This window comes from Zeus faber, assembly GCF_960531495.2.
Source record: "Zeus faber genome assembly, chromosome: 19".
In the NCBI taxonomy this organism is placed as follows: domain Eukaryota; kingdom Metazoa; phylum Chordata; class Actinopteri; order Zeiformes; family Zeidae; genus Zeus; species Zeus faber.
In genome coordinates this window covers 22,132,450-22,146,566 of record NC_137206.1, presented here as the reverse complement: position 1 = coordinate 22,146,566, position 14,117 = coordinate 22,132,450, and the positions used below count along the sequence as shown (strand labels likewise).

The following is a 14,117-nucleotide window of genomic DNA, read 5'->3' as shown; positions in this document are numbered from 1 at the left end:
CCCAGCGTGTGTGAGCGGAAACAACCATTAGTGCAATTCATACAGCAATGTCAATTGACCTGCAAAAATATATATATTTCTTCTATTTTAACATCCATTTTATCCAACCAAAAAGACATACAGTACATTTCATCAGGTGCTCAAAATCTTAAACAAGCCCAGAACATTAAGACCTTGCTTCTCCCAGATAAACCCATGGACCTCCGTTGGTGTGACCTGCAACATCAGAAATAAACAGAAAGTGAAGCAATTGAAATATTTGATGGAAAGATTTCCTAACTGTTGTGGCTAACATGGCTCAGTCGGTATCTTTTTGGGTCATTTCACCTTACCATTCAAAAAACATCCATCTCCAAACATTAACACCTCGGTTCGCTTTTGCCAGAACCTGAGGAAGACACGACATGCGTTTCTCAGCGATGTGGAAAAGAAGCGTCGAAAAACCTCAAAGCTGAAAAGTCTTAAATTTCACCTCTATCCCAGTGGTGACGAGGTGGCGGCTCCACTTCTTTATTCTCCTCATCCCTTGCTCTGTGGTACGGCAGTGAGCTGCAGGGGACTTTCCTCAGAGAATTCATTTCTGCGCAACAAACGATCAGACCTGCATCAGCAGTGACTCAACACCGACGCACTATAAGAGGATCAGGAAGAGGTGATCCAACTCAAAGTGGAGGATAACGAAAAGATAAATAAATCCATTTGTATAAAGTCTGGGAATACGACCATGTCTATGCAGTTGGATCGGCTGTCGCCCCCTGGGATGAACATTGTCCTCCCATTGGTCTATTGCTGCATCCTCTCTACACAGTCTGTCTGAAGAAAGAAAACCACATTCCATCAGTCTGATAACTTATCAGGCGACATTCACACATGAACGGATGCGGCAGAGTAATCAAACTGTTGAAGTTCCTAAAAAAAAAAAAAAAAAAAAGTCTTTAAGCGAAAACGCTTCCAACAACTTCAAAGTATGGGGCGAAAAAGCTGCTTGCATTACTTTGAATAAAAGGTTTTAAATATCTTTAATCCAACTATTAATGTTTGCTCGTGTGTAGAGCAGCATCGAGTACTAGAAGTAAAAGAAAGGATCGGACCATTTTACCTTATTCAATTACGTCCAGATATGCAATTACATTGTGTTAATACATTCTGGATGTTTTGTACTTAGTTTCTTAAGATCTGTGTAGTCCAGTCGTACTTAAGACTATGAAAAGTAGATGAATTTCATTACTCACACCGAGACACAAAAAGCGAGTGCTCCTCAGATCAGGGCCTTTGGAGACTCACCCTGACACGTCCTGCACTGCACATCGCTGCTGGTGATCTCGCCGGTCTCCCCGTCCGCCGTGTCATTCATACTGTGATCGTGAGCCTCTCCCCGATGCGCTGGGCCGGCGACGTCTTTGCACTGGCCTCTTTTGTGCAGGTGTTTGGACACATGTCTCAGAGGGAGGGCGTCGGGCTTTCTGGCCGCCGAATGCTTCCTCAGGACCACTCGTGCAGGGCGCTCACAGCCCCTTCCGTACTGACAGTCGTCATCCGAGTCGCCCGCTTCCTCCCTGTAGGTCTTCGAACCGTGGACCTTGCTCCTGCTGGCGCCCTTGGCCAGTTTCTCCCCGCAGCAGGCGCATGCGTACCTCTTCGGGCCCCCCGGCCGCCCTTCGCTAAAAGGCGCCTTGGGGGAGGCGCCGACGACCTCAGCCAGCCTCCTGCTGGCGTAGACGTGTTTGGGAAAGAGATCCATGTCTTCCAGGTCAGTGGAGAACATCTCCTCTCTGGAGGAGAGCTCATCCAGTGACGGACTGAGGACGCTCATGCGCTCGTGGCTTTTCTGCGTGGGAAGGTAGCCGTAGTAGAATGACGACACCGGGGAGGAGAGGCAGCCCGAGGCCTGCAGGCGGGCGGACGAGTCCCCGCAAAGCAAATGGCTGTCCTTCGGCGGAGCTGCAGCGGCCGGAGTGCTCTCGAAGGGAAGCTTGAGGATTCGGTAGCTTACGTCATCGTCAACCCCACCTGGCGAGTCTGGCTGACGCGCCGTCATCGACAGCCGATCGCCACTTTTAACATTGGCGGCCACTTGCTGGGTGGAGGAAATGCAAGGTGCCGGCGGCAGGTCGGCGTCAATGCTCTGCTTCAGGAGGTTCTCCACATCACACCTCAGGGTAAAATTGAGCGCCGTGGTCACCGTCTCCCCTGCAACGTCCGTGGGATCCTCGGTCTGCAGTGCACCCTGGCACAGCGACTCGGCAGGGAGCGGGTGGAACAACTGGTCCTCGTCTCCTGCCGCCTGCTGGCCTTCAGGGCTCAACTCATGAACCGATGAACTGTCGAGTGGGAGCTCTTCCAACCCCACTGACCAGGCCCCCGGCGGGCTCAAGTCCTCCAAGCTTCTCTGGCTGGACTCGCAATCATAAACTGCCGTTGTGGAGTCGATGAACATGGCGGCGGGAGACCGCAGACGGCTGCGCTCCAGCGCGGGACAGAGGGAGGCGTGAGCCGCACCCTGATCCTCGCTTTTCTTCTCGTCCCCCGGCGAGAAGATCCCAGAGGTCTGGGAGGCTACGCCCGAGTCCAGTTCCCTCTCGGCGGCCAGCTCATTCGCCCTGATTTTCCCTAAACATTCGATGAGTTTGCTTATGGCGTCGCTGGGGTCGGTCTGCGCCTCCGAACACGCCATCTCCCGGCGTGCATGGGCCTGTGGGGGAGGCTGCGGGCGACCCATGTCACTCCAAGGGGCTGAGTGGAAGCGAGGCTCAAACATGCGTCTGTAATCAACTGGATGCATCGGGGCTTGTGGGAAGGGGAATCCAGGGTACTGCATGTACGAGTACGGATGTATGCACGGACGCCCAAAGTTATAGCCTAAGCAATATTGGGGGGGGGAATCAGTTAGATCACAAAATGAAACGAATCACAACTCCTGGTCAGAATATAGGATGAACGGTTTGTGGGATGTTACCGCCAGGCAACCCATATGGATTGAATGGGTTGTTCAAGTGCAGTTGCTGGTACATATAGTACGGTTGAGAGGGCGGCTGGACGTAGAAAAACGGCCGAGAGTGTTGATTTCGTTGACCACCGCCACTCCCAAAGGAATGTGGTGGTTTACCTCCATCTGAGGGAATTAACAGTGTTATATTGTTATGCAATAAGTTACATTTACACATATTGTGACACAGTGATACAGGTTAATGCAGTTTTTTTTTGTTTTTTGTTTTTTTTTAAACCAAACTTCTGAGAATGTTTATTTGAACCAATTCGATTAGTCAAATCTTGTGAAGCAATCGGGAGGACATTATTACCTTCCATTTTCGGGTGCGCACAACCGTTTCTTAGGATTTTAAACCCCGGCGTGCAACCGGCGGACGACGCAAAAGCCAACACTGGTCAACAACAAACTAAAACACTGGTAACGCTGCAACGCTGCGAGCAGCACGGGGGGGGGGGAGGGAGGGCATCCATCAAATCACCGGGATTCGCAACACCTGCATTCGGGTCCTTTTGAGTCCCCGCGGAACCGGCGGCGGCAGTCGCAGCCGTCGGCCACAAGGCGTCGCTGTGAGCCCCCCTTGGCGAGGGGGGGGGAACCGGGACCTGGGAGCTTTCAGCTTGGAAATATCAGTCACCTCAGCTATCAGGTCGTAGCAGGTGTAGTTTTGTTGGATTGTTATTCATTTTAACAATAAACACACGACATATAATATAGTATACATAGGCTGCAATATAAGTAAATATCGAAACGAATGCATACTATCATGCATAAACGGGCCTACACTTTTATTTGTTCATTTGATATTGCTATAATATGTGATGATTATGTGAATCATTTGAGGATTGTCTTGACCCTGGTCATCTCCGCTGTCCCTTTGGTCTATTTAAGCTGATTTAAAAAAAAAACCAAACAAACAAGAAATCCATATCGAGGGATATTAAATGAAAATGAATTCAAAGTAAAGTTAAACTGCACTTCATTTCCATTTATTCAAACACTCCCGAGACGTTTACGTGCATGGAATTTTTTTTTTTTAATTTTCTTGAATGGACAAAAGCTGTAATACATCTGTTTGAATATGCAGACAATAAACAGATAATTACACATTTCACAAAGATTAAATATGTAAATAAACTGGAAGAATTAAAAAAAAAAAAAAAAAAAAATCGACGACGAGCAAAGCGCATCGTTCGACCCGTAATCCCCACGCGACTCGAACGCAGCACGGAGAGGCCGTTGGGGAGGGGGGCGCATGCGCATTCTCCTCATTTGGCCTCTTGTCGCCGAAAGGGTGGCTCGCTCCTCTGCCCAAACGTCCGGGCGTACAGAAAAAAAACAATACCCCGCTTGTGGGGCCGAAGGGCGCGTTTCGAAAGGACCACGGCGGGCGGACCCACCCCTGCAGCAGACAGGCGAGCACCGCCGGGACCCTCGATTCAAACGGGTAACGCCTAACTTAGGAAGTTGCTAGCGGCTAGCGCTATCGGCTAGCCGCTAGCCGTTCCACTAGCTTGCGCCGCTAGCGCTGGCGGGTCTGAGCGTGAGACCGTCCGGGTGGACAACTCGCTCTTTCAGCCCGACGGCGGCGATGCACGAAACGGTTAAATAACAAGGTGTTTACGTGGACGTCGAGGTGACCCCCGCGACGAACGGAGGAAGGAGCCCCGTCCGGTTGTCGAACCCAGCGTTCATTTACAGGAGTTTACCCCCCCCCCCCCACACACCACCCCCACCCCCGTGTCTGCCGTGTCGAGGTGAGGGTGTTTGGGACTCGTAACCCAGCCCGCACGCTCCCACGCGGCAGGACCCGAGCCCGAACGCACCCCGGTCCTCGGTGCTCGTGCTCGGCTCCGCGCACTGAAACCCGGCGGGACTCGAACCCCCTCCCCCACCCCCGCGCCGCGCTTTTTGTCGTCGGGGCGAATGGAAACTCACCAGGACCGCATCCACACACCGAGGGATAACGCGGGCCCCCGTGTCCCCCCTCGTTTGTGCCGTGCCGTGTCGGGGTGTGGGTTTGTTTTTGGGAAGTGGTGGAAAACCCGGGGCCGTGGCATTGGTCGCGATCTGCCTTCGAACCAGTTCACCCGATGCTGCACAAAACGGACATGGTGTTAACTGACGAACGGCATCGATCACAATCCCGATCGGTGTATTGGGCCGAATCCGTTTCCGTTCCAATCCGCCTTGGTCAGAAGTGGTGTATTGTAGTGTAGACAAGCGAGTAGCATCGAAAAGGCTAAAGAAAGAAAACAAAAACAAGATGCAGAATGTTCCGTATGCACCCGATTAAGGTACACCCCCCCCCCCCTCCCCAAAAAAATGCTACGACAGTAGTTGCAGTGAGGATGGAAGTGTGGACTTGTATGAATACGAACATACTAGGTGTATTCCTGTAAATGCTGAATAATATGTATGCACAAACACTGTTGACTTCTAGAAGAGCAAACGTGCGGTTTTGTCCCTGAGACATCTTCTCAGATGGGGTGACGGTAACGGTGATACCATGATCAAAGCAGTCATTGTTGGGCATTATTGTGTTGTCTTGGTTTAGTCGTCTAAAGGAAGATCCGCATTTAAATTGGTGGAAAGTCCTGTAAATTTGACTGTTGTAGGTGTATTTATTGGAGCTCCTGGTGATGACGATATGGAATCTTCTGTGTCTATTATTTTTAGTTGTAACCGTAGCCAGATTCTGTTGACCCTGGGGAGTAGTTATATCATATGTATTTACTTGCAGCTGATGGATGCGTACGTGGTAACAGTTTTGCAGGCAGCCGTTCCAAATATCAGACATTTCCACTGACAGAGAATGAAAGCTGCACAGTGAAGTGCTTGCTCTGTTCTGTCGTTTTTGTAAGATTTGTTTTGCGATCGAAACCCGCTGACAATTTTTAAATGCATTTCTCAGTGTGTGTGGGAAGGCACACACTCTGGTAGCAAAAGGTCTGGCTGTCAGTGCAGTCTTCAGTAGTGAGCACTGGGAGGAGCAGGCAGCGGTCGGAGGGGGTGGGAGTGGGGCAGGTGACCTGCTCGGGCAGACCAGATTGTTGATGGCTCACTTTTCTCATGCGGAAGGGTGTTTGGATGTGCGCTGATCTGACAGCCTAGAGACCAGGAATATTCAGAGGGATAGGCGGTTCATTTTGCAGTGCGTCTCTTCAGGTGTATCTCGGTTGTACACGCTAGTTCTGTAGTGTGCCATCACGTTAAGTTCCCACCATTCAGGGCATAAGAAAATGAAATGTCAGTTCATAACATAAGAATTAATTTCATGATGTGTAGGCTGTGATGTACTTGCTGTGATTCATCTTTTTATTCCCCAGATCACAACTCCAATCCCCCCGTGGCCTTTAAGGCTTTCATATTGCCTTGGTAGTTTCATGTATGCTGGACTGACTCGTACTCTAGCAGATATTTTGATTATATTTTGTGTTTTTTGTCCTGTGTTTTTCAGTGGAGCACTTATGTAGCAGAATCCCACCAGGCGGCCTGGCTCTCCCTCTACCTCCGCTCCCTAGTGCCTCACTGCACAACCTCAGACCACAGGTTGACATTGAGCCGCCGGGTGGACACGCAGCTGAAACCTCAACTCCGACCGCCCACTCTGGATTACGCAGCCTGGGGTAGTGTGGCACCTGAATACCTCTCTGATAAGGGCAGGAAGGAGGAAGAGATAACGGCGTTACAGTGGAACACCTCACATTCACCTTTACCTTCAGGAACACAAGCCCTTTGTCCACAGAGGCTTTTTGGACGCAGGGGTGATCCACCTGCGGTGGAGCAGTGGAAGTTCTCTCTCCACCTCTACCCCCTTTCAATTACTGTCTCTGCATTTTTTTTTATTTTTTATTTTTCCTGGTGTCTCAGTCCGGTTCACGCCGGCCGTAAGACTTTCAAAACTGGGGCGCGATTCATGGGATGCGACCATGTCGGATCTCGGTGAGCGCAGGCCGGTCAACACGGACTACGCTGTCTCCCTGCTGGAGCAGCTCAAGTTCTTTTATGAACAGAAATTACTGACTGATGTTGTGCTGCTGGTGGAGGACACGGAGTTCCCATGTCACAAAATGGTGCTGGCCACATGTAGCTCCTATTTCAGGTGAGTAGTGTACGCAACCCTAGCCACAGGTGTACAATCACTCCTACTGCTTTTGTTCTCTCAATGTACACTCACTGAGCACTTTATTAGAAACATTATACTAATACTGGGTAGGGCCTCCCTTTGCTCTCAAAACAGCCTGAATTCTTCTTTGCATGGAATCCACAAGATGTTGGAAACATTATTTACAGATTCTGGTCCATGTTGACATGATTGCATCACACAATTCCTGCAGATTTGTCAGCTGCACATTCATGCTGTGAATCTCCCGTTCCATCACATCCCAAAGTTGTTCCATTGAATTCAGATCCAGTGACTGCAAAGGAAACTGAAGAACATTGAACTCATTGTCATTCACATGTAACCCGTTTGAGATGACTTTTGCTTTGTGGCATGGTGCATTATCATGCTGGAAGTAGCTGTGAGACGATTTAACACCAAAGTTTGCCAAGAAAAAATATCCCCACACCATTACACCACCGCCACCAGCCTGGACTGTTGACACAGGGCAGGTTGGGTCCATGGATTCATGCTGTTGCCACCAAATTCTGACCCGGCCATCTGTGTGCCTCAGCAGAATTGGAGATTCATCAGACCAGGCTACGTTTTTCCAGTCTTGTTTAGTTTTGGTGAGCCTGTGCCCTCTGCCGCCTCAGCTTTCTGTTCTCGACTGACAGAAGTGGAACCCGACGTGGTTTCTGCTGTCGTAGTCCATCCTCCTCAAGGCTCGACGTGTTGTGAATTCTGAGATGTTTTTTCAATCACCACAACCGTACGGAATGTTTATCTGAGTTACTGTAGATTTTCTGTCAGCTCCAATCAGTCTGGTCATTCTCCGTTGAACTCTCGCGTCAAAAAGGTGTTTCCATCCGCAGAACTGCTTCTCACTGGATGTCTTTGTTTTTCGCACCATTCTGAGTAAAATCTAGAGACCGTTGTGCGGGAAAATCCCAGGAGATCCGCAGTCACAGAAATACTCAAACCAGCCCACCCGCACCAACACTCAACAGCCATGGTCAAAAACACTGAGATCACGTTTTCGTCCCCATTCTGAGGGTCGATGTGAACATTAACTGAAGCTGCTGACCCACATCTGCGTGATTTTATGCATTGTACGGCTGCCATATGATTGGCAGATTAGATAATGGCATGAATAAGTAGGTGTACAGGTGTTCCTAATAAAGTGCTCAGTGAGTGTATAAGCGCCAGTGATTTTGAGGTTTTATCGTTTTAAGATTGTAATTCACTCCAGTCAGATAGGATCACTCCCCTGGGTACTGTTATGTTGTATGGGTATTGTGATTGTGAAGAGATGCAATGAGTAATGCACCATGTTGTGTTAGCTTGTGGTTTTGTATCTAAAAGCGGTAATTATTTGCCTTGGCCTGCTGCTGGTGAGGTCTAGATCTGCTGTCACTGTGTAGCACAGTTGTTCAGCCTGCAAGCATCTGCCTGCTAGAATTACAATAAATAATACACAACGTTTAAACACAAGACATGTTGGAAACGAAGAGGAGAAATGTTTGCGTGAAAACCACGTCTGTCGCCTTCTCTGCACCCAGCGTTCTGACCCTCATATTTTTACATGGAGCATTTGAAGCAATGTCTTCTAACCTGCAGTTTTAGACAAATGTCCCTTGTGGGCCTCAGTGGGGGCTCATTTGTACGCACAGGGTTGCATAATGAAGTATGCGCTCTGCAGTGAGGATGACAGCACCGCAGCCCAATCGCTGGGAAGAGTCCATCTGTAAATGACAGGAGCTCATGCAGCCTTTGAACCCCCCCCCCCCCCCACACACACACACACACACACACACACACACACACACACACACACACACACACACACACTGACACATGCATTCCAAAAGAGGGTCCAGACAACTTAACTGCCTCTCTCACACCCCATCTATTCTAGTTTTCCACCCTGGTGTTTCCCACGCACTCGTTATCCGGTGATAACACGCAAAGCATTTCCTCCTCCAGGGTTCACTTCCACTTTATTGCCCCCCCCCCCGCATCCATAGTTTCAGTGTAAGGGGAGCTGCGGAGGGAGCGCGTCTTAGTCAAAGTCGTGTCACTTGGTTCTTAAAGTGGGAGAGACAAACATACAGGCGTTTGCCTGAAGGATTGCGTAATAACTCCCAGGCGGGCCCCTAGTCCCTGCTGTGAGACCCAACAGTCTGTGTATATATAATGTGTACACACACTATACACGCAGCTAAGAAAAAAAATATTTTTAATGTAATATTATAATTTGAATCACAATCTGGTAGGAGATTGAGAATAAAATAATTTGTTTTTTTAATCCGGTGATGTATAAATGTATACAAACTACAGAATTTGAAAGTCCGATGAATGTGAATGGGGAGTGTAGAGAGGACGCAAATGTGTCAATGTGAGAGTAGTGAAACAGAGCCTAGCCGTGTAGGCGGCCGATCGAAGCTGCAGCTCCGGGTCAAGAAAGGCTGGAGACGAGCGGGTCAGCTGCTAGCTCCGTCACAGAGGGAACAACCAGAGACGTTTGCATCAGCTGTAGCTTTCCGCTGTGTAGTGTACCAGCCTGGTGCTGATTAGTCACTTCTGTTCCGTATAAGATACGTTTTCATCCCCACGGGAAAATTCAGGTGTTACAGCAGCACAGGTGTACAGTACAGTGCAAGTCAGAAAGAGGAAAAAATGATTTGAAATAAATAGGTACACATCTAAGAAGATAGCAGGAAGTAGCACTTGTGCAGCCCAATATGGGCAGGTGTGGACAATGCTCAAGTTAGTACAAATAGTATACAGAGTGGTGTAAATAATGGGGCATTATAATAACAGCATATGTACGTATAGAAGCACTAATGGTATTAATAATGATAGTAGTAGTAGTAGTAGTAAGATGAGATAAGATAGTCTGGAAGTTTATTAATCCTCATGGGGAAAATTGAGGTTACTACTAGGGAAAACTATGTACTTCCACTAATGATGAGAAAATAAATATGTAATTAAAACTGCAGAGAAAAATACTTCTTGGGGGGGAAATATACTTATGTATATGTACTATACTCAAGAAACAATAGCTAAGAGGAATGCCCCCTTTATCAAGGTATGTGAAATCTGATAGAGTATTAAAGATGTACAATTTTGAATTTGGTTTTAAAAAGTTGGAAATTGGCATTGACGTGGTTGCTGGTCCTTTCAGGGAGAGAGATGACAGGCAAAACTATAAAAAGTTGCATCAATGGTGAAAACAAATGAGTATTTAATTTCCTTCATACCACATGGGACCTTATAATATAGACATGCCTCAAAAGTCCATTGGCATTTTAAAAGGTCTTAACAGTTTTAAAGGATTTGCTAGTACTGTATCTGCAGATATTCTGCCTGTAGACATTCATATCCAAGTTGAAAAGAGCTCATCTCCGTGCCAACCTGAGTGAGTAAACTCCTCCTCGTATGTCAGCATGTGCTCAAACGTGGTCTACCGCTGCAGACCACATTACAAACTCAGCAGCAGTAACCTTCAAACAGAAAATTGATTTACTAAAAAGAACCTCCAGCAAACGCAAACCTGACCATGCTGCCGCTTGTTGGATTCGCAGAAATGAACCTGGGGTTCGACCTCCGTCATCTGTTTAACCAACCGCCCGTGAGAAGTCTTCAGTGCAAAGTTTTTGTATCAGATTGGCTTTTTACCCTCCCCACAGGGCTATGTTTATGAGCGGCCTTAGTGAGAGCAAGCAGACCCACGTCCACCTGCGGAATGTGGATGCGGCCACGCTGCAGATCATCATCACCTACGCCTACACAGGAAACCTGGCAATCAACGACAGCACCGTGGAACCGCTCTACGAGACCGCCTGCTTTCTCCAGGTCGGTCGCAGTCGGAATTGTGACGTTAGATCGTAAGCTTATTTTACAAAATTTATAAGCGATTTTACAAAATTATCATGATGAGTTCAAATAATTGAGATCAGGCAATTATGTAATAATTGTTATTGTTCTAACAATTGGGCAAGTTTTATTTATCAGACGTGTGTGCGTGCGTGCGTGTGTGTGTTCTCATGTCCCTTTACTGTTAACATTCTCTTTTATTTATACATTAACATAATTATGGGGTTTATTATAATACTGGTTTATTTTGTTTGCATTTACCATGTATTTCTTTACTTCTCCGTGTACCTGCTGTGTTATTATTTTGCCTTTTTTCTTTAGTTGTGAGGATGCATGCAGACAAAGCCGTTTAACATTGTTCTGCACTGTTGAAATAAACTTAAAATAGAATTATACGTTGAATAGGAATGACAGTTTGACGGTGCCCCCCCACTGCTCCCAGGTGGAGGACGTCTTGCTGCAGTGCAGGGACTACCTGGTGAAGAAGATCAACGCCGAGAACTGCGTGCGCATGCTGAGCATCGGCGACCTGTTCAGCTGCAGCGAGCTGAAGCAGAGCGGCAAGCGCATGGTGGAGCACAAGTTCCCTACCGTGTACCGCCAGGAGGCCTTCCTGCAACTGTCACACGAGCTGCTCATTGATGTGCTGAGCAGCGACAACCTCAACGTGGAGAAGGAGGAGACGGTGCGCGAGGCTGCCATGCTGTGGCTGGAGTACAACATGGAGGCGCGCTCGCAGCACCTGTCCTCTGTCCTGAGCCAGATCCGCATCGACGCGCTGTCGGAGGTGACGCAGCGTGCCTGGTTCCAGGGCCTGCCGCCCAACGACAAGTCGGTGGTGGTGCAGGGCCTCTACAAGTCCATGCCCAAGTTCTTCAAGCCCCGGCTCGGCATGACCAAGGAGGAGATGCTGATCTTCGTGGAGGCTGTATCTGAGTCCCAGGTGGACAGCGTCCACGTGGTGTCCGGCTTCTCGCATGCGGCGGTGTGCTACAGCCCGCAGGCGGAGAAGGTCTACAAGCTCAGCAACCCCCCGGGGGACCTACAGAAGGTGGGCACCCTGGTCACCCCAGACAACGACGTGTTCATCGCCGGAGGCCAGATCCCGCTGAAGAACGCGATCGCCAACCACGGCAAGAGCGGCAAGCTGCAGGCCGTGTTCCGCTCGGTGGACAGCTTCTTCTGGTTAGACGCCCAGCAGAACGCCTGGGTGCCCAAGACGCCCATGCTCTGCGCGCGCATCAAGCCCTCGCTGGTCTACTGTGAGGGCTACATCTACGCCATCGGGGGAGACAATGTCGGCGGCGAGCTCAACAAGCGCACGGTGGAGCGCTACGACCGTGAGAAGGACGAGTGGAACATGATGAGCCCGCTGCCCTTCGCCTGGAACTGGAGCACGTCGGTGGGGGCGCACGACTGTATCTACGTGATGACGCACGACCTGATGTACTGCTATTTCCCCCGCGCCGACGCCTGGGTGGAGATGGCCATGCGCAAGACCAGCCGCTGCTTCGCCTCGGCCGCCGCCTTCGGCGACCTCATCTTCTACATCGGGGGGCTCCACGTGGTCAGCAACTCGGGTGTCCGCCTGCCCACCAGCACCATTGACGGCTCCTCCGTCACCGTGGAGATCTACGACGTCAACAAGAACGAGTGGCGCCTCGCCGCCAACATCCCCGCCAAGCGCTACTCGGACCCGTGCGTGCGGGCGGTGGTGCTGCTCAACTCGCTGTGCATATTCATGCGCGAGACGCACATGAACGAGCGCGCCAAGTACGCCATCTACCAGTACGACGAGGAGCTGGACCGCTGGTACCTGCGGCAGCCCGTGTCGGAGCGCGTGCTCTGGGACCTCGGCAAGGACTTCCGCTGCGCCGTCGGGAAGCTGTACCCCTCCTGCCTAGAGGAGTCTCCGTGGAAGCCCCCCACCAAACTCTTTTCCCCGGACGGGGCGGAGGAGTTCGATGTGGACGGCGAGATGGTGTCCCTCCCCCACTTATAGCTCTTAGCCTCTCCCGGCCCCCCGCACCGCCTGCCCCCGACTGAACTACGGATCCGTGAGGCGGAGGTGCAGAGGCCGGGGGGGTGAACGGGCCTCTCTGAGAACTGAAAGGGTTTGATGTTTTTGTGTTATGGAGGCATCTGCGGAGCCTCTGCGGAGCCTCTGCTCTCCAGCTGCTTCTGGCCTAAATATTGCAGCAAAGAGAAGCCCCCCCCCCCCTACTAGTAATCTAAAAATAAAAAAAAAAAATGTTATTTTCCCTTTTTTTTTTTTTTCTCTTATTTTGTCCATTACGACACCTGTTAGATCTTATTACAATCTGTTTAACTGTTTCTACAATGTGATAATCTAAATGTCAGCTGAATTTTGTGATGATGATGATAACGAGGAAGATGATGCACTTACAGGTAAAACCTCCTTGGAATGACAATGACAACTGTACCAACCCCCTCCCTTCACCACTGTTATGGATCCAGATACATATTATGGGTTGTTTTGAGTTTGTAAAGGCCCTGTTGCTGAGGAGAGGTGACTGGGTGAAGGGGTGGTGCAGTATCACGTTGGGGGGCGGGGTGGGTGTTGTAGGGCATTAGCGGGTGACTGCCGGTCCGGTCACCCAGCCCAAACACCACCCCCTCCCTTCGCCACACACACACACACACACACACACACACACACACACACACACACACACACACACACACACACACACACACACACACACACATACACATACATACATTCTCGCTCTCTTACCCCCTTTTGCCTCCACCTGGATACCCCCCCCCCCCCCCCCCCCACTACCACTAGTCTGTCGGTTAGTTCTCTGCCTGCAGGTCTTCCACAAAGCCATCGCTGGCTGTTTACAGAACTCATTCAATCTGTCGCACACAATCACATGTTTGTTTGTTTTTCTACTGGGTCTTTTTTTTTTTTCCTCATTAATTTATATATTTTCTTCTTTGTGTTATTTCCATGCTGGTCTCTGCGACGAATCACAACATGACACAATACAACTCCACTCTCAATACAACCATAGGATTTTGGGCTCATGCATTTTTTTTTTTCTTTTTTTGTTTCCAAGCTGCTGAAATATATATAAATATAAAAATATATATATTTTCATATGTTCAAAAGACAACTGT

The 14,117-nt window shown here is 49.4% G+C and overlaps 2 protein-coding genes across 2 annotated transcripts; one reads left to right on the top strand and one right to left on the bottom strand.

Moving 5' to 3' along the window:
* Positions 1–1,258: 1,258 nt before the first annotated feature.
* buc (bucky ball) lies at positions 1,259–3,306 on the bottom strand (the record flags this gene model as incomplete). Its single annotated transcript, XM_080020450.1, has 3 exons — positions 1,259–2,859; positions 2,957–3,112; positions 3,300–3,306. The coding sequence occupies 3 exons, from the start codon at positions 3,304–3,306 to the stop codon at positions 1,259–1,261; spliced, it is 1,764 nt and encodes a 587-aa protein (XP_079876576.1).
* A 1,012-nt stretch (positions 3,307–4,318) lies between these two features.
* kbtbd2 (kelch repeat and BTB (POZ) domain containing 2) lies at positions 4,319–13,561 on the top strand. Its single transcript, XM_080019880.1, has 4 exons — positions 4,319–4,433; positions 6,447–7,091; positions 10,784–10,949; positions 11,413–13,561. Exons 2-4 carry the CDS (start codon positions 6,919–6,921, stop codon positions 12,970–12,972), a joined length of 1,899 nt encoding a protein of 632 aa, XP_079876006.1. The 5' UTR covers positions 4,319–4,433; positions 6,447–6,918; the 3' UTR covers positions 12,973–13,561.
* The last annotated feature ends 556 nt before the right edge of the window (positions 13,562–14,117 follow it).